Source organism: Euleptes europaea, chromosome 18 (genome assembly GCF_029931775.1).
Source record: "Euleptes europaea isolate rEulEur1 chromosome 18, rEulEur1.hap1, whole genome shotgun sequence".
NCBI lineage: Eukaryota > Metazoa > Chordata > Lepidosauria > Squamata > Sphaerodactylidae > Euleptes > Euleptes europaea.
The window spans coordinates 18,394,175-18,413,865 of NC_079329.1; the positions used below are offsets into that span (position 1 = coordinate 18,394,175).

The 19,691-nt window shown below is 41.6% G+C and overlaps 3 protein-coding genes across 4 annotated transcripts; all 3 read right to left on the reverse strand.

Moving 5' to 3' along the window:
• Nucleotides 1-2,653: 2,653 nt before the first annotated feature.
• Nucleotides 2,654-5,445, reverse strand: LOC130489665 (olfactory receptor 4D9-like). 2 transcript variants are annotated; one of them, XM_056863436.1, is made up of 2 exons: nucleotides 5,427-5,445; nucleotides 2,654-3,564 (listed from the first exon to the last, which is right to left on the reverse strand). In XM_056863436.1, the coding sequence occupies exons 1-2, from the start codon at nucleotides 5,443-5,445 to the stop codon at nucleotides 2,654-2,656; spliced, it is 930 nt and encodes a 309-aa protein (XP_056719414.1). The 2 variants fall into 2 exon arrangements, with proteins under 2 accessions (XP_056719414.1, XP_056719413.1); XM_056863435.1 differs by lacking the exon at nucleotides 5,427-5,445 and having other exon boundaries at nucleotides 2,654-3,592.
• Nucleotides 5,446-7,359: 1,914 nt separating this feature from the next.
• Nucleotides 7,360-8,301, reverse strand: LOC130490645 (olfactory receptor 4D1-like). Its single transcript, XM_056864457.1, has one exon. The coding sequence runs from the start codon at nucleotides 8,299-8,301 to the stop codon at nucleotides 7,360-7,362; it is 942 nt and encodes a 313-aa protein (XP_056720435.1).
• A 2,609-nt stretch (nucleotides 8,302-10,910) lies between these two features.
• Nucleotides 10,911-11,894, reverse strand: LOC130490646 (olfactory receptor 4D1-like). The gene has a single exon (XM_056864459.1). It carries the CDS (start codon nucleotides 11,892-11,894, stop codon nucleotides 10,911-10,913), a length of 984 nt encoding a protein of 327 aa, XP_056720437.1.
• Between the last annotated feature and the right edge of the window lie 7,797 nt (nucleotides 11,895-19,691).

The window sequence follows — 19,691 nt, forward strand, 5'->3', positions numbered from 1 at the left end:
TGTTCTCCATGTAGAATGCCATTTTTAAATTGGAGATTTAATCCAGGGGGTGTTATTTATTTATTTACATTACTTACATTATTTATGTAGATTAATTATAGACTGCCTTTTTCAGTGAGACTGAAGGTAGATTAAACAAGTCAAATACCACCAACAGAATGGGACATCCAGTAAACACTGCAGTAGGTGATGCAAAGGTGGAACAAGCATGGTTAAGAGCGTGGTTAAGAGTGGTGGTTTGGAGCAGTGGACTCTGATGTGGAGAACTGGGTTTGATTCCCCACTCCTCCACATGAGTGGCGGACGCTAATCTGGTCAACTGGATTTGTTTCCCCACTCCTAAACATGAAGCCAGCTTGGGCTTATCACTAGGGCTGTTGAAAAAAAATTCGGGAAAATTCGGATTCGGCAAAATCCGGCCAGTTTTGATCCAGGAAATGCCGACGTCCGAACTCCCCCGCTTCGGTTCCGTGGAATTCGGCACGAGATTGCAGTTCAGGAAAATATTCGGCTGAATAAAGCTGGCAGTGGGGATCAGTTTAAAGATCCCACCCGCCTTCTTGGGAGCCCAGAGAAGGCGGGCAGATGGCTCTTTAAACAGATCCCCACTGCCAAGACCCACCTGCCCCCCTTCCTGGGGCTCCCAGGAAAGCGGGCAAGTGGCTCTTTGAACTGCTCCATGCTGCCAGGGTTGGCAGTGCAGAGCACTTTAAGCCCCCCCACCCCCTTCCTGGGGCTCCCAGGAAAGCGGGCGGGTGGCTCTTTGAACTGCTCCCCGCTGCCAGGGCTGGCAGCCCAGATCAGCTTAAAGACCCCCATCCGCTTTCCTGGAAGCCCCGGGAAGGCGGGCGGGTGGGTCTTTGAAGTGCTCCGCTGAGATTGGGGGGAGATTGGGGGGGAGGGAAGGCGATCCCGGGGCCAGGATTGCCCGGGAGATTGGGGGGGGAAAGGGAAGGCGATCCTGTCCCCCGCCGGGTTGAGCTCTCTGAAAGGCAAGCTTGCCTTAAACAAAAGAAATAATCTCCAGTAATGGCTTAGTCAGACATGAGTGTGGAAGTACATGCCATATAAAATTCTGTTTTTTTTTTCTTCACAAAATGTACCACTGCACCAAAAGATTCAAAGATTTCTTTCGTTATTTATTATTATATATTTATTTACAAGGACGACCAAGAGTGCAAAAAAATTCAGAGATAAATGATAAAATCACAGTTTAAAACTTTAATTTAAAAAAAATCAAAACAAAACATATTGTTAGTCACAAGGATGAACAGTGCAATCCTAAACAGTGTGCCCTTCAAAGTGTAAAGCTGTTTAGCGTTGCACTGGTCGGTATTTTATAAATGTATGTTTTACAGTGCTTTCCTGACCTTTAAGGGCGAAAGCCCTTAGGAGGCCAGAAAGATGCCCGGGCTACTTACCACAGTGTTAGTGTCCCCAGCTCTGGTGTGGAGGCCCAGATGCCAGGTGCCAGGCACTGTCATGGCAGCACAACCCTGGAACGCCAGCAAGGCCAGCCACCGGTGTCCTACCAGTGTAAAGGCCTGTGCCAGCATTCTGGAGGGCGTTCCGGTATACTGGGAGGCAGCCTCCTGTCCCCAATCGCCCCGGGTACGCTGGCGGCAAGAAGAGCGAGGCTGCATCTGCTTTTTAGCAGGTGCAGCCTCACTTTTCTCTATGGGTGCAAAGCCCCATTTAAAATTTTAAAAGCCTTTTAAAGATTTTTTTTTTTTTTTTAGTTTTCAGTGCCGGGGAAATGGGTTAGGAGGCGCTGCAGTTGCATCTCCTCCCTGCCATTCCCCCACGCCGAAAGCTCAGGAATACGCTGTTAGTTTATTTTTCTTCTTATTTTTATTCTACTATTAGAGCTGTCTAGGGAGTTCACAGCATCTTCAGTGTAAAAATCATTGGGTTCAGCATTGGGGTGATGAGAATATACATTACTTGAACTATCTTGTCTCCTGGAAATACCTTGAAAGGATGGTCATAAATGAATATCCCAGGCCCAAAATTTAAGCTCAGTACCACCATATGTGCTGTACAAGTAGAAAGAGCTTTGTGTTTTCCCTCTGTGGTATGGGTTCAAATTTTCACTAAAATGACAGAGTATGACACAAGCAAGACAAAAAACATAGCGGCAACGATTAATCCACTATTAGAAACCATCAACAGCTCAGTGATGTATGTGTCAGAGGGAGAAAACAACTGTCCATATGTAAAAGTAACATCATTTTAAGAGATTATTTATTTATTTTATTAAATCTATAACCCACCCTCCCCAGCAAAAACCAGGCTCAGGGCAATTCACATAAATCTGAATTATATCATAAAATACAATAAAATTGTTAAACAATGGTTAAAATCAGCCCTGTAAAATCAGTAATAAGATTCTTTTCACATTAAAAACAATCTAGGTATGATTGGCAGTGGGGGCATACATTTGATAACTTGCATGGTGCACTGTATACATTTTTAAATTATACTATTTTTCAGGAGAACGTCTTATGTGTTAACCTTTCTTCAGGCACAGTAACAGGTAATTTGGTATTCCAGAATCTGGAAAGAAATTCAGACATGAATGAACTATGGCTATGCTACAACCCCAACAGTCTCAAATATCATTCAGCTGCAAATGTGAGGGAAAGGGTACATCTTAATTTCTCTCTGACGATACACTTCTTTTTAATAATCTCCTAATGGCATTCTTCATCTCAGTGTTTCTTAGTGTGTAAATCAGAGGATTCAGCATTGGTGTGAGAACCGTGTAGAGAGCAGAAAGAGCCTTATCCCCTGAAAATGTCTGGAAAGGTCGAGCATAGATGAAGATGCAGGGGACAAAATGGATGCATACCACTGTTATCTGGGCACCGCAAGTGGATAGAGCCTTCTTCTTTCCCTCTGTGACATGCACCCTTATTTTGACCAAGATGATAGTATACGACACAACCAATGCAATGAAAATAATGATGGTGAGAAGCCCACTGTTAGAGAACATCAGCAGCTCTACAACAAATGTATCAGTGCAGGCTAGCTTGATAACTTGAGGCACGTCACAGTAGTAGTTGTCCAAAACGTTGGGTCCACAGAATGGTAATCTCGCCATTAGAACTATCTGGACGAGAGAGTGAACAAATCCTCCCACCCATGCTCCTGCTACAAGTCCTACACACATGCCAGGGTTCATTATAGTGAAATACTGAAGTGGTTTATGGATAGCCACATACCGGTCTAACGCCATCACCATGAGAAGAAAAACCACAGCCCCTCCGGTGAAGTGAAAGAAGAACATCTGTGCCATGCACCCACCAAAAGAAATCACCTTGTGTCGCAAGGGGAGATCCCAGAGCATTTTTGGCACAGTGACTGAAGATTCACTGAGATCTATGAAGGCCAGATTTCCCAGCAGAAAGTACATTGGGGACCGAAGCCGGTGGTCAGTGATCACTGCGGTGATTATTGTAAGATTGCCAAACCAAGTTGTGACACATACTGTGAAAAACACCATAAAAAGGATATACTGTAGAGAACGGTTTGCTGTGAGGCCTACAAGCTGAAATTCTTTCACTCTTCTGGTGATGTTTTCTGGATTCATTACTGAAAACATTTGTACAAAGAAGAATTGCAGTTAAGTGATGTGAGACCTCTGTGGAAGTATTCCCCTTTTTTCATAACTTTTAATTGATATTCCAAATTACCAAATCTTCACCCTCAGCCAAATACAAGTTATGTAATTATGCAGATGTTGGTGGGGGGTGCATGGGTGAACCTTTAATTCAGGATGGCTGATTTCAGTCATGTACCATCCACTTTTTTAATTAAAAAAGAAAAGAAAAGAAAAAGGAACCATGCCAGCAAAAAGAACAGTTTTCCAAATAGTTTCTCAGCCAGTGAGCCTAGTCACAAATCTACTGCTTCACATGGTGCCCAATTGTGCCTCAAAGCAAAGAACTTTTCTCCAGGACAGAGGAAAGCAGCAATCCATTGGGCCAGCAATCATGATTGGGCCAGCAATCAATGGGCTCTTATCCCCATTTAACTTACATTTCAATTAAATGTGTGTAGTATATAATAGGCCCTGACCTGGATGTCCCAGGCTAGCCTGGCCTCGTCAGATCTCAGAAGCTAAGCAGGGTCAGCCCTGGTTAGTATTTGTATGGGAGACCACCAAGGAATACCAGGGTCGCTGTGAAGAGGAAGGCACTGTCAAAAGCACCTCTGTTTGTCTCTTGCCATGAAAACCCCTAAAGGGGTCACCGTAAGTCGGCTGCAACTTGACAGCACTTTACACACACACAGTCTATAATAGAGATGGGGTTGTGGTTTGAGGTACAGCATGTGCTTTGTACACAGAAGATCCCAGGTTCAATCCTGTGAAAGGACCAGTTAGTGGATGATGCAAAAGACCTTTACCTGAGACTCTAGATAGCCAGTACTGAGGTACTGAGGCCAATGGTCTGAGGCCAATGGTCTGATCTAGTAGTAGCTTCATGTGTTTGTATGGGTAATTTGTCTTTTTTCAAAAGTCTGGTTGAGAGACCATGGTATTAAAGATACTGTTGCGTTGTAGCACCAACACATAGATGCTACAGGCTCTTGGTCAGCATTGCCTGCTCAGACCAGCAGCAGATCTTCAGGGTCTCAGGTAGAGGTCTTTTACCCCCTTGCCTAGTTCCTTGAACTGGAGATGCCAAGGATGGAACCTGGGACCTTCTGTATGCCAAGCAGATGCTCTACAATCTGAGCCATAGTACCTCCCCTGAACGAAAGTTCAGAAACTGAGGTACCCCTTTGAATATTGGCAGTCATTAACAGTGTAATCAGCATTCACAACACTCTGAATACTCACTGTAAGAGATGTACATTTTCCTCCACTCATAAATATTTGTTAAGTTAAATCATGCCTTTCAAAATGTTCCATCTACCAGTATTTGTGGCATTGAGCTGCATCCTCTCACGCACCCTACAGCTTTTGGGTTTGGGCACCTGGGTCTTCTATTACATAGTTAAATTTCACTTCTGCACTGCAGCTCAGTATATCTATGGTAGAAGGGATCAGACCCAAGAAGAAGCTTACAGAGTAGTCCTAAGATAGTCTACTCAGAACATCACTCAAGTCTATTCCATGAGGCTTACTCCCAGGGAAGTGTTCTTTGGATTGCACTGTGAACTTTCTAATGGAGCAGACTGAAATTTCGTGATCAAGTGGAATTCTTTGTGAAATTCTTCCCTGATCTCAGGGACTCAATGAACTCTTTCTCATGGTAAATATTTTGACTCTGATGCCCCTATAGAACAGATATACTTAAGCAATAACAAATAACATTTAATAACTTTGTTGTGGACTATTGGGGCAAGGAGATTAGTTCTTCCTTTTGCAGCTTTCCAAAAAAACAGATATAGCAGCTATTGAGAATGATATCCCACACAGTTGTTTTGTGACTTCATGACCTAGCTTGAGAAATGGGGATTGTCAGGAAAACATTTCTTAAACCAGATCTACATTTTTTTTAGAATTATATTTTGTCAAGATTCGAATCACAAAGAAAGTTTAGAAAAGCAATGTTTAAGAACACAATCGAAAACAAATTAAGGATAATCCAACAGTCTGTTCATTACATGTTCTTATTCTTAACTGAGATTATGGCCCACAAGGAAGGTTGAGAAAAAAAGCATTCATCTTTTGCTTCCATTTAATACAAAACTGGTTTAAGGCACTTTCACGCATGCCAAATAATGCACTTTCAATCCACTTTCAATGCACTTTGAAGATGGATTTTACTGTGTGAAAAGGCAAAATCCACTTGCAAATGATCAGTGCATTGAATGTGGATTGCAATTGCACTATCATCTATCTATCTATCTATCTATCTATCTATCTATCTATCTATCTATCTATCTATCTATCTATCTATCTATCAATAGAATACAAAAGGCAGAAGCAGTCTGCCTGATTCAACTGACCTGTTTTGTTTCTGAACTTAAATGCCTCCAATTGTAGACTTCAGAAACTATGAAGTTACATATTCAGAGCTTCCTTCCACATCTCTCCCCTCCCGCACAGTGTAGGGAGGCAACCTGCAGAAGTATCACCTCTTTTATCAAGAAATCCTCCACAAATATGTGCATGTAAAAAATGTGTTCACCTGACCAAGCCAGCTGCACACATCCTAATGAGATTAATATTTATGTGTCATCACGGGATGTGTTCTCTCTCTCACACAAACAAGGCAGTTCATCTTTGGGGATCAGAATAGGGCACTTTACCAATTTTGTGTTTTTTGAACACTGCAGTGAAATTGGAATATTAAGGAGGGTTTATAGGTTTCAGCACATTGAACAAGCAAGTGTTGTTACATTATTGATAAGGTCTTGGGACAGGATTTGGCTCAGTTTCGGTGCCACTATGCTAATAACACTCAATACACAAGGATGCATCCAGCCAGCATTTCTGCTGGTGAAAAAGGGAGAAATGCCCCCCTTTGACCACTCAAAAAGGCTGTGATGGGAATCATGGGACTATGTGGGATGTTGGTTGTAGTTAAGAGAGGAATTTGGAAAACTGAGTGAAAAGCTGGCTAGAACCAGCTCAACATAACCCTGCAAGTGCACATCTTTAAATATTGATATATGCACATTACACTTAGCAGCTACCAGGACATTTTGTGGTAGTACTCACTGGTAACAACTACCGGAAACCTTTGGGGGGCTCTCCCAAGTGCTGATCCTTGCGCACTGGACTGTCCCCCACAGCCAGAGAGAGTAGACCCTGATATACAGCCCAGTGGGACTCTTCAGAGGGAGGGGGGATTGGTGGAAATCGGTGCAACCTTATGTATTAGTACTAGCACTCATTTATCTTTTTTTCTTTTTATGAAAAAAGCACTAGCAGATACAATAGGGCATATATTAGTTAACCATATATTGTGCAGCATTAGTAATACATACATTAAAATAAGGATATATACCTTTTAAAAAACAACATATACTGTTAGAGCCCATTCCTGAAAGGGTGGGGCAAAGCTCGTTCAGAGCTGGCATAACCCTGCACTGGCATAGGTGCCACCAATAAGATGCTGCCAGCCCCCAATGCCAGTACAGACATGCCAGCAGGGCTTCCCCAGAAGCGGAAGAACATGTGGACATGGGGGGGCATTCCTGGGGGTGGAGCTGCCTTTAGGCAGCTTCCACGGCCTTTTTGCCTTGGGAACTCCCCCTTGAGGGATATTCAACGGGGCTCCCCCCCTTTTAATGTTATTTTTGCCTCTGTGGTGGTCAGGGAAGACTCTGAATTCTAGCAAAAAAGGGGGGCACTTAGGGTGAAGAACCTGACCTGCATTCCTAGGACTTTTTGTGATGAAGTCATTGTAATAGATCTGTCCTTTTGTCAAGCAGACATTTTCTCATTAGCTTCCTAACATTGTTTTTCATTTCCGTGTTGCGCAGAGTGAAGATCATTGAGTTCAGCATTGGGGTAAAGAGAGTGTAGAGGACTGAGACTATCTTGTCCCCTGGAAATACTTTGAAAGGCCGGTCATAAATGAACATTCCTGGAACAAAATTTAAACTCATGACCATAATTTGTGCACCACATGTAGAAAGGGCTTTGTGCTTTCCTTCTGTGACATGTGTCCTAATCTTCACCAAGATAATGGTGTATGACACAAGTAAGATGAAAAAGATAAGTGTGAGGAGTAGTCCACTATTAGAAACCATCAGCAGTTCTATGGTGTATGTGTTGGTACATGCCAATTTAATGAGTTGAGGGATATCACAGTAGAAATTATCCAGAATGTTGGGTCCACAAAATGGTAGCTGAACAAGAATCCCAATCTGGACAATAGAATGAGCAAAACCACCCAACCAAGCACCTGCTACTAAACCTATACAAACACTATGATTCATGATAAGTAAGTATCGTAATGGTTTGTAGATAGCTATGTACCGATCAACAGCCATTGCTATGAGTAGGAAGACCACTGTACCACCAGTTAAATGGATAAAGAAGATCTGGGCAATGCACCAGTTATAGGAAATAATATGGGAATGGGAAAAGAGGTCCCACAGCAGCTTGAGTGACGTAACTGATGATTCACTAATGTCTATCACAGCAAGATTTGCCAGCAGGAAGTACATGGGAATGTGGAGGTGGGGTGTAGAGATCACAGTGATAATAATGGTGAGGTTTCCAAGCCAGGTTGTGCTGTAGATGGTGAGAAAAAGGAAGAAGAGAACAAACTGTACTTTAGGATTCTGAGAGAGCCCTAGGAGGACAAATTCTGTCACTTGGGTGTTGTTCTCCATTCGGCATCCTGTTGGAGGGACAAGAGAGTTTTGCAAGTTACCAGTAGCACAGCCAATGATGGCTTGAAAAGATTTCCAAGACATTAGAAGCTTACTCTGAACTTAGTTATAGAAGTTAACTAAGAGGAAAACCAAGATGCAAGTCTCAATCCCATTGAAAACAAGCCCTTTGATTTGACAGCGTACAGTACATTATCCCCGAAGTTTCCCCACATCCCCCACAATTCAAAGTTAGATTTATGCTGTTCTTAGAGACTCATCCTCATCCTGAGGCAGCTGGAAGTATACGTAGACACAGTACTTATTGTTAGCTTCTGAAGATCATTTCTTAATTTTTAGTATCAATAACATATAAAAGTTATTTTAGTAACAAAAATGTTGCAAAATGTGCAGTCACAATAGCTGCTCCAGTATATGTTAATGACGATGACTAGTGTTATATTATTCATTATTTTGACTGTCCATATAAACATATTATTCTGCATATATTTTAGTAAATAATATATGTTGTCACATAAAACACTGTTATTTTTTTAATGTAGTAAATTGTTTTTCATGATAGATAGGGACTTAAAAAACCAATGTAGGATTTAAAAAATGAAACAACCAATAATCAAACAGCCTTACATTAATTTCACTGGGTAGGATCCAAACAGCTTTTCTGCTTGGATAAAAAGGTAGGTGGGTGCTCCTTTTTAAGCACCCAGAAGGTTTGCTGAAAATCATGGCACCTGCATGGAGCAAAGCCCTATAAAGAGAACTGGGCAAGACTGAGTGAAAAACTGGCTGGATCCCACTGGCTGAATGCTGTTTTATGCATTAATCACATAAACAGATTACTGGGTAATTTTGGATGTTGAATATGGAAGTCCAGAGAGTCTTTTCATCCAAGAGTCCAGCAGATTTGCCAGTAAGCAAAAGTGCATGTTTTCAGGCAAATTATATAATTCGGTACAATGATTGTTCCTCAAACCACAACCGGCAAAACACAGTTGGCTTCATCTACCTTTTAATGTCATCAGGCAAGAATGCAAGTTGGAAATCTTTGATTCTGAACACAGGAAAAGAATTCAGTCATAATGGTCTTCTTTCCAGATGCAGATACGTCCCAGTTATTAGAGCAACTTTTTTCTCACAGCCTTCCCAGTCTCGTCCATTATTTTTGTCCTTGGGACAAACAGATTGGCTTCAGTTATTAAAACACTGAAATTGGGGCCAGGAACGCCAGCAACCACTGTTAAACAGTCAAAACAGGAAATAACCATCACAGTATTTTGCCTTCCTGCTTAGTGTGAGGTAAATGACCAAATTTTCAGTGTTATTAAAAACATATTCAGTGTTCTTTTAAAACTCTGCTCCCCTCCTCAGTTGATGTGAGACTGTGAAGTTGCCTTGAGACTTTATCAGACTGAAGAATTATGCTGTTTTGTTTTCTTATTGAGGAATAAAGTCTCTAGAGGACGTATTAATGTACTGTCTGTATCTTCGAAGTCATAATTGGGTGAATGCAAAGATTTCCTTCACTTCACCATAACGAAGATTTGTTCACACTATTGATTCACTTAATGAACAGGAAACTAATGGAATGTGATAGCCACACCCAAACATACTCAAAATAATCTGTTGCCCCAGAAGGTCGGACCAGAACTAATGGGTTGAAATTAAATCAAAAGAGTTTCCATCTAGACATTAGGAAGAATTTTCTAACAGAGCGGTTCCTCAATGGAAGAGGCTTCCTCTGGAGGTGGTAAGTGCTCCTTCCCTGGAGGATTTAAGCAGAGGCTAGATGGCCAACTGTAAGCAATGCTGATTCTATGACCTTAGGAAGTTCATGAGAGGCAGTTCATGAGAGGGAGGACATCTTAGCTATCTTCTGGGCCTGGAGTAGGGGTCACTGGGTGTGTGTGGGGGAGGTAGTTGTGAAATTCCTGCATTGTGCAGGGGGTTGGACTAGATGGCCCTGGTGGTCCCTTCCAACTCTATGATTCTATGATAATCCCTGAAAGTTCAGTCTTGAAACTCTGTTTTTCCTTTCCCTCAAAATTTCTCACATTACACAAAAGAAATAATCTCCAGTAAAACATGAGCGTGGAACTACATGCTATAACAAATTCTGCGATCATTTTAATTAACTTTTTTTCTTTACAAAATGTACCATAGCACCAAAGATTCAAAAACATTTCTCTCATCATTTATTATTATATATTTATTTACAAGGACTACCATTTGTCAAAGACAAATGGTAAAATCACATTTTAAAACCTTTAAAACCATCCCCTCCCAAACATGCATCATTAAAACAATTAAAAACAGAGTTAAAATACACAACACCAATCTAAGCAAAAAAAATCAAAACAAAACATATTGTTTGTCAAAATGATGAACAGTACAATCTTAAACAGAGTTGTGCTCTTCAAGGTGTAAATTTATTTAGCATTGCACTGGTAGGTATTTGATCAATGTAAGTTTTAGTGTATTTTTCTTATTATTTTTATTCTACTATTAGAGCTGTTTAAGGAGTTCACAGCATCTTCAGAGCTAATAATTAACTGACTGAAAATATTTTCTACATTTCAAGAACTCACAACCACTGTCTATTTTTCCCACACTTATTTTTCAGTGAAGTCTAGAGACAAAGGATTTTTCCTAGCAAAGATTCTGCTTCTTGAAGATACAATTTTCCTTTTGAGTTTCCTCATAGCATTTTTCATTTCTGTATTTCTCAGTGTAAAGATCATTGGGTTCAGCATTGGGGTGATGAGAGTATACATTACTTGAACTATCTTGTCTCCTGGAAATACCTTGAAAGGACGGTCATAAATGAATATCCCAGGCCCAAAATTTAAGCTCAGTACCACCATATGTGCTGTACAAGTAGAAAGAGCTTTGTGTTTTCCCTCAGTGATATGGGTTCGAATTTTCACTAAAATGACAGAGTATGACACAAGTAATACAAAGAACATAGCGGCAACGATTAACCCACTATTAGAAACCATCAGCAGCTCAGTGATGTATGTGTCGGTACAAGCAAGCTTGACAACTTGGGGGATGTCACAGTAGAAATTGTCCAATATGTTGGGTCCACAGAAGGGCAGCTGAATGAGGATCCCAATCTGGACAATGGAGTGAACAAAGCCACCCAACCAAACAGCTGCTATCAACCTTATGCAAACCCCTTGATTCATAATAATTAAGTACTGCAGTGGCTTGTAGATCGCTAGGTACCGATCGACAGCCATGACTGTGAGCAAGAAATCCACAGAAGCACCAGTAACGTGGAAAAAGAAAATCTGAGCAATGCACCAGTCATAGGAAATGGTATTGGGATGTGATAGCAGGCCTGCTAGCAACTTCAGAGCCGTCACAGTGGAATCACTGATGTCTAAGGCAGCAAGGTTGGCCAATAGGAAGTACATAGGTGTGTGGAGCTGATGTGTGGATATCACTGTGAAGATAATGGTGAGGTTTCCAAGCCATGTTGTTACATAGATCGTGAGAAAAATCAGGAAGAGGATGAAATTCCATTTTGGATTCTGTGAAAGACCTAACAGAACAAATTCTGTGACTTTTGTAGTCAGGTTTTCCTGAGCCATCTTGAACCTTCACAATGTACCTGCAACAGGCAGAAGACAATGAAATATGAGATGACATCATACTTCCTGATAGAGATCATTGGGAAGAATTGCTTGAGTTCTTGGTTTGAGAGCAAGAACAGGCGTCTTAATCATTGGCGTCTTAATCATTGGTGCTGGGCCTGGGAGACACTTGCTACTGTTGTAGGTGACTGGGGTATTAAAGCTAATAATGGAGTATTAAGTCGAATTCTTTGCTATTTTCTCTGCAACTGGCAAAATAAATGGTGAAAAGATATTTGTGACATGGTTGAATTAATATGAAATTGGCAATGAAGGGAAATTCAAGATCACAACGTCCATCTCATTATGGTCAGTGAGGTTTTTTTTTTTTTTAACCAATACAACCTTTACAACAAAATGGCCAGCTCATTATTACTAGAACATAAATGGGAATAACATAGCTTTGTTTTTAGTCATGCTGTGGGGAAGCCAGTGATTGGGAGGTTCCTATCATGAAGAACTCATTTAGCTCAGTTTTGTATTTCTAGACTTTAGTGATTCCCAGTTCCTTTATCTATATCTTTCATTTTCATACTTTGTCAGTCATTAATGATTTTTTTTTCTTGGTTGAGTTCTGGGGTTCCTTCCTTCCTTCCTTCCTTCCTTCCTTCCTTCCTTCCTTCCTTCCTTCCTTCCTTCCTTCCTTCCTTCCTTCCTTCCTTCCTTCCATTCTTTCTCCTTATTGTTATGGGTGTTTGGGGGCTTATCTAATATTTACAATGGAAGTGTATCCAGAGTTACTCTAAGTCCACTGGGGCTTATCTAATATTTATGATTAAAGCGTATCGAGTTACTCCCATCTAAGTCTACTGAATATTTACCCTGTAAACTATGGCTAAGCATTTTCCACAGGTCACAATTAATCCTTCTGAATTTCAGCCCTCTCTGACAGACATGTCCTTGTGCACTTTGGTATGATTCAATATGCTTGAGCATCAGCCCATAATTTTATAACATATAATCTGTTTAAACTTGGCCCTAGATGTGATGGGGAGCAGGGGACAATGCAAGAGAGCATCTAAAATCCCACCAACCTGTCTAACCTCTCACACCACTGGCCAACACATTGTGATGTGATATGTGACAATGAAACCAAATTAAATATATATAGACTCAGACTGCGCGCTCAGTATTCCAGATAAAAGCCAAGAATCTATCATGCAATCTGAATGTCCCTACATTAGATTTGCTGCTCTTTGATGAATGGTGCTATATGGCTATTCAGTAGCATCAGAGGTACTGGGTGGGAAGGTGAGACACATTCTTTATGGAGCTGTGACCTGGAACAGCTATTAAATAGCAAGGTCCAAGTTGATACACATGTGAAATCTAAATCTATGAGAATATAATATAGTACCAAATTCTTTGGTAAAGACAATTGATGCAAATATATAACCGAATTCAATGGAATATCAATATGTTTTAATAACAGCCAGTTTATGTTGCTCAATCCCACCCAACTCTATTCCTTACTAGAGCCCCCATAACACATAGCATTTCTCCACAAAGGTTCCATGATTCCCAGCATACCCTTTTTCATTGTCAAATGGGCCCCCTTCCTCTCTTTTTCACAAGCATCGAAGTTGATTGGATCCAACCCAATACCTTTTGCAAACCAATTTCCTTGTTGTTTTACATTTGGATAAAATAAAGTAACATACCAAGTAATAAATCCTAGGACATCTCAGTTGGGTCCATGCCAATGGGCACTCCCACAATTCTTGATTAAAGTTCTTGATGTTCAACCAATAATTCCATATTTCTTCCCAAAAAGGAATTGGTTGAGAAGTGACAGTCATGAGACCCTGGTTCTTTCCCTATGTCGTAGAAATATAACTGATAAATTATTTCAAAAATGAGTAAATTTAAATTTCTCTCAAAAAGAATGAGGCAAACTCATCTACTGCCTGCTCCAGAATCATCTCATATTCACTGTTATACTTAAGGCAGGCATGTACCTTTCTAATAAATAATATTCTAAGGCTTCTTTCCACAGGGCTGGACAGTGTGCCTAAAATGACTTCCTGAGAAGCCAAGATATTGATAGTCATTCACCTAGTCATTTGTCAGTGAATGTACTGTTTAAATAATCTCTATTAACCAAATTCAAAACCAAAACACGTATACAGCAAAATAGTTAGCATCATTTGAAAACGGTACTCTTCCACTCAACGGCTATGATTGAAATTTATAAGATTGCACAGAAGAATGTTTTCTTTCTTTTTTCTGTGAATGGGGAATCAAATCACAAGGGGGGCCATTAAAATACTTTCTACACTTTAAAAGTCACAATTGGATAAAGGCTATGCAAATATTACACCTGAGTGCTAATTTTGTCTTTCCTTGAGCAAAAGCAAGATTTACACATATAATTGTTTGAAAGAATGAGTGAAGAACCTAGAGAGTATGATAGAGATACCCAGATTTCTATAACTTTTAGTAATCTTATTAAATTTATTTTTTACTTCTGCATATTTCACCCAAGCAAAACATTCACATTTTCTTCACGTCCTGCCCCCCCCCAGACAGATCAGGGGCAGGACACAATATGTAGTTCCATAATCCTTTTTATTATTTCTTATTACTTTAGAGAGTGCATAGATAGATAGATAGCCTTTATTTGGTATATAACCAGCAAAGTTACAAAAAGTCCCTAATCCTAATACACTGTTAAATCTAACCCGCCATCCAAATACAATGGATGGAATACAACACCCCACAGTAAAATTTAAAACAAACATAGGTATAAAATGCACATATAAAGCCCTTCCAATCACCTAGGTAACAACCTTTCATTTAAATCACCAATTTATCTTTACGAATTCTAGCTAAAAATCTAGCACAATTCAATATGAACTCCGGGTTTACGTCAAATAGTAATTTCTGGCTTATTTCCACATCAGTAATACCATGCCATCACTTTATTATTGGAGAAATAAGCTTAATTCTACTTGCTTCATAGAACCTACAATGCAATAAAATATGGTCAATCGACTCAATCTTCCCTGATCCACAGGGGCAAAATCGCTCTTCCAATGGTAACTTTTTATACCGGCCTTCTGTTATAGCTGAAGGGAAAGTGTTACATCTTGCCATTGTATATGCCCTACAGCAGGGGTGGGGAACCTTTTTCCTGCCAAGGGCCATTTGCACATTTATAACATCATTTGGGGGCCATACCAGGTGTAGATCTCTGAGTGTGGGGGGGAGAGGCTAGGGTTGCCAGGACTCCGGCCACCACCTGGAGGTTGGCAACCCCAGGGGAGGCCACACAGAAAAGGCCTGGAGGGTGCCCCCACTCCCCTGGTCTTCCCCCCTCCCAGGCAGGAGGGCAGCCAGCAGTGGGCCTGAGCAAACGAGGCACCAGGGGGGCACAGCCCGTGGTCAATCGGCAAGGGAGGAAGGGAGGAAAGGGAAGAAGGAAGGAAAACAGAGAAAGAGGAAAAGGGAGAGAGGGAGAAAAAAATGGAAAGGGGGGAGAAAGAAAAGGACAGAGGGAGACAAAGAAAGAGACAGGCTCCATGCCCTCCCCTCCCCAGAGTCCACAAAAGGCCCCCTGAAGCCCGATCGGCTCCTGCGCGCATGCTCTGCCGCCCTCTCGCTGCTCAACAGCCGACAGGCAGCTAGAGGGGCTTACAGTGTGACCCGGCGTTCCTGCACGCTGCGGCAATAGGGGGCAGCCTTGGGGGAAGCCTGATCGGCTCCTGTGTTCATGCTCTGCCGCCGGGAGCTGTGGGCCTCTTTCCCCCCCCTCGCTGCTCAACAGCCGACAGGCAGCTAGAGGGGCTTACAGTGTGACCTGGCGTTCCTGCATACTGCGGCAATAGAGGGCAGCCTTGGGGGAAGTGTCCCTCCCCCTCCTCTCGCTGACCAACACCAGTCAGCAAGAGGAGGTCCAAAGGGCGCCGCAGCGCCCCTGCAAGCCGCAGCCCCAGGAACACCCTCGAGGAGGGCCGCCCTATGCCGTGCCTCAGCGGCAGGGCCCTGGAGCTCCCGAGGGCCACAAAAATGTCCTCTGGGGCCGCATATGGCCCTCGGGCCTGAGGTTCCCCATCCCTGCCCTACAGTGTGATGGAACCTCTAAAAGTTATAGATATAGTGCTTAGGACATCAATATATTTTGTTCTCTGTTGGGCCCAATATATAGAAACACTTGCAATGTCATTCTGCCTTTCTATGTCAAATGAAAACCCAAGTAACTTTAGAGAGTGTAATAGCTAGGAGTGGTTTAAAGGGATAGAGTCATATGTAGGTAGCGGCTATTTAACCCTCCCCATTAGCCCTTATTCCCCACTAAAAGTTCTTCCCCTGGGTATTTGATGGGTACACTTAAGCATTCTTTCACAAAATGGTAAAAGTAGTTGGGATATATGTATGTGTATTTTTCAGTGAAACAACAAAGAAAAGTGTGTAGTGGTTAATCATGTTGGACTAGTATCTGGAGGACCCAGGTTCAAACCCCCACTTGTGCCACGGAAGCTTGCTGGATGACCTTGGGCCAGTCACACTCTCTCAGTCTAACCTACCTCACAGGATTGTTGTGAGGATAAAATGGAGGAGAGGAGAATGATGTAAGCTGCTTCAGATAGCAATTGGGGAGAAAGGCTGCGTATGAATGAATGAATGAACGAACGAACGAACGAACGAATGAATGAAATAAGGGGGGAGGATTAAGAACACCCTTCTTCCATCACTGTATAAAATAAAAGATCACTTAAAATGACAGCTTTGCCTTCAGTAGCAACTTACACATATTTGGAGTACCCACTAATAAATTATTTCTTCTCTTGAAATTCTGCAGATATTTTCTTGGAATAGGAGCCTCCACATTTCACATTTTCTATCAGATGAAATTGGATGGCAAATCTTGAAGTAACTTGAGTTATTGGTATACTTTCAAAATGACCCTCCCTGATTACAGAGATAATCAACAATTGTATGGTGTGAATCACTTCAAGTTAATACTGCAATTTTAATGACACAAATCAATAAATATAAAGATCTGTTTTAAAATAATCTTCAGATCCATGCAAAATGTGGTTAGCAGTTTGAAGAAGAAAATGTTACTCATTGGTGATTACAAATTAACTGTGGAATTTGTTGAAGTAGATGACAGTTTACATTCTTCATAGAACTGTCATGGGCACTGCTACTCAATCCTCCTTCCCAATACGGACATTGAAATCACCTGCCATCAGAATTTTTGTCTTAGGATAGCGGCTAATCAGTCTTATCTATTAAATTCCCTAGCAGGGACCAGACCTGGTTTAAAAGCATTTTATTCGGAATGGGGGGAAAGTATCCCCATAGAAGTCTGAAATGAGGAAGTCCACGCTTTAGTTGCTCCTTTTAGGAATTAGGTAGTCATCCACTGGGTAAAAGGTCACATTATGTATATTTCCTTCAAGGAAAAAAAAAGATGGAAGCTGGTTTTGTAAAGTTTACATATTATGTTGTTGCTGTTGCTGTTAGCTAGCTGACATCCTGTATGCTAGCCGGAGGAAGGCTGACTCAGGAGTTTTATTATATATCGGTTGGCCATTCTTACTGAAAGTTCCCTTGGCTACAGTGACTGACCAACTTCACTGAGTTTCCCTTTGGAGGTTATTGCTGAATGGTTGTGCAAAAGCTAAATATACATGTGCCATATCAGCGATTGCTAGTCCAAGACATACTGTAGGCAGAGCGCCTACAAACTACTGAAAGAAGGTCACGCCCCTCCCTTGTGCTCACAAAATGCCTTTGCCCCCCCTTTCTAGAAATGAAAAAAGCTGAGCTTCTGGGTGGGCCTTTGAGGAGACTGGGATCCTCATCCATTCAAGGGGAGGCACCAAGAAAACTTAAGATACTTGCGCCTTCTTGAGAACTGCACTCACCATGTGGCAAAGTGAGATTAGCTGGTTGCTTCAAGTCCAATTAAGAATTTGTTGGGCTCTTTCAGGCTGGCCACAAAAGGTTTTTGAGGTTTTCAAAATCTGCTTCATTTTGCCAAAACTAGGTAATACGCATGAAAATAAGTCTTGTTTAGACTGGTTAGGTCTTATTGGGGTTGGGTGGTACAGTGCGGGCTTTTGCTGAAGTTGCAAATGTCTGATGATTACCCAGAGACACCTTGTGATGGAAAAAGCTTCCCCAACAGGTAGGGTTGCCCACCTCCAGGTACTAGCTGGAAATCTCCTGCTAGTACAACTGCTCTTCAGCCAATAGAGATCAGTTCCCCTGGAGAAAATGGCCACTTTGGCAATTGGACTCTATGGCACTGAAGCCCCTCCCCTCCCAAACCCCACCATCCTCAGACTCTACCCCTAAAATCTCCAGGTATTTCCTAACCTGGAGCTGGCAACCCTACTGGCGGAGTAACAGTTCCTCTTAGCATACCAAGGAAAAGCTTTGGGCAGATCAATTCCACTCTGTGTTTAGGGCCAGGTGAGATTGCACATAATGCTGGCATACCTTTGGGAACCCAGTCACTAAGGTGCCCCCATTGGATCTGGGCTATAATGAGGATTAGAACAGCTACTGAATAAAGACATTTCTGATTAACCCACTTTTTTGTCGATAGCTTTATTTCTAGTCAGTATCTTTATTTCTGGGGACCAGGGGACAAACCTCTAACCACAGAGAAATCCAGACTTCCAAAAACTGAAAGGGTGATTTTAAAAAAGAGGGCACATAAATAAATTTAACACCCACCCACATAGCTCTCCCACAACATTGTATAATTGCACTTACCATACTAGCCACAGCCACCATAATTATATGACCAATGTGGTAATTTACCTCATTGGGGGAAAAAAGTATCAGTATTCACTCCAAGTATGCCACCCTAGCCTTAAAGAAACTAGAATTCCCTATGACATTACAAAAGCTATTTTCACAGTGGTATGGTTTAAGTTTTTGTTTGCATTTTCCTTTTTCTTCTCTGACAACAAAGCTATCAGGAAGTGGAAGACTAAGCCTGACTTTCAAATGTATGTTCCACTTTTCAAAATTTTTGAATTGAAGCCTAGACTAGACTTGTACATGGGAGTTTGTTTCATATGCTTTTTAAAAAAATAACTATTAATTCCAAAGAGACAGTTTCATTATTGGGTTGTTTTGTCCCTTTTTCTATCCACATTGATGTTTCCTTTTCATAATGCTATTTTATTAATATTTCCCATTGGTTTCAATGGAAGGCCCTCTCCTTCTCAGGTCTGTACCGTCATGATTTTCCATCCAAACTGGACAAAACGCAGAGAGATTGTAGTGTGCCCCTAGAACACCTATGTTGCTAAATTTCAGGCACATGGACTACTCTCCCACCCAAGGCAATGAAAGGCATGTTTAACATTAAAGTCTATGGCTAAATAGACAGGAATGATTTCAGCCAGTAACGCAGACAGCTCTGCAGCCTCTTGGATTGAAGAACAGTAGCACAAGGAATAAGCAGACTGACAAGGAGGGAGGCACAAGGAGGGAAAAGCATCTGAGCAGGCAGGTAGAAGGAGGAGAGCCTTGAGGTAGATTTGCTTGTTAAGGTTTAGAAAGCAATAGACAAGTAGAGGAGTGCATTAGGAAAAGACATGTCTCCCAATATCCTTCTGGACTGGAATGAATATCTTGCATGGATATGTAATTCTCGTGGCTACAGCTCGCAGTCAATCAAGAAAGCCAAGAGCCTCTCCCACATCTGGCTAAGGAACACCGTGCTTTTCTCTCTGTCCTTGTTAGAAACACATTGGCTGCCTTGTAAAAGTGGAAACAAATAGAAGC

What these genes read in the sequence shown, in the direction of transcription:
- LOC130490646 (XM_056864459.1), bottom strand. Translation starts at nt 11,894, where the DNA reads ATGGCTCAGGAAAACCTGACTACAAAAGTCACAGAATTTGTTCTGTTA.
- LOC130490645 (XM_056864457.1), bottom strand. Translation starts at nt 8,301, where the DNA reads ATGGAGAACAACACCCAAGTGACAGAATTTGTCCTCCTAGGGCTCTCT.
- LOC130489665 (XM_056863435.1), bottom strand. Translation starts at nt 3,592, where the DNA reads ATGAATCCAGAAAACATCACCAGAAGAGTGAAAGAATTTCAGCTTGTA.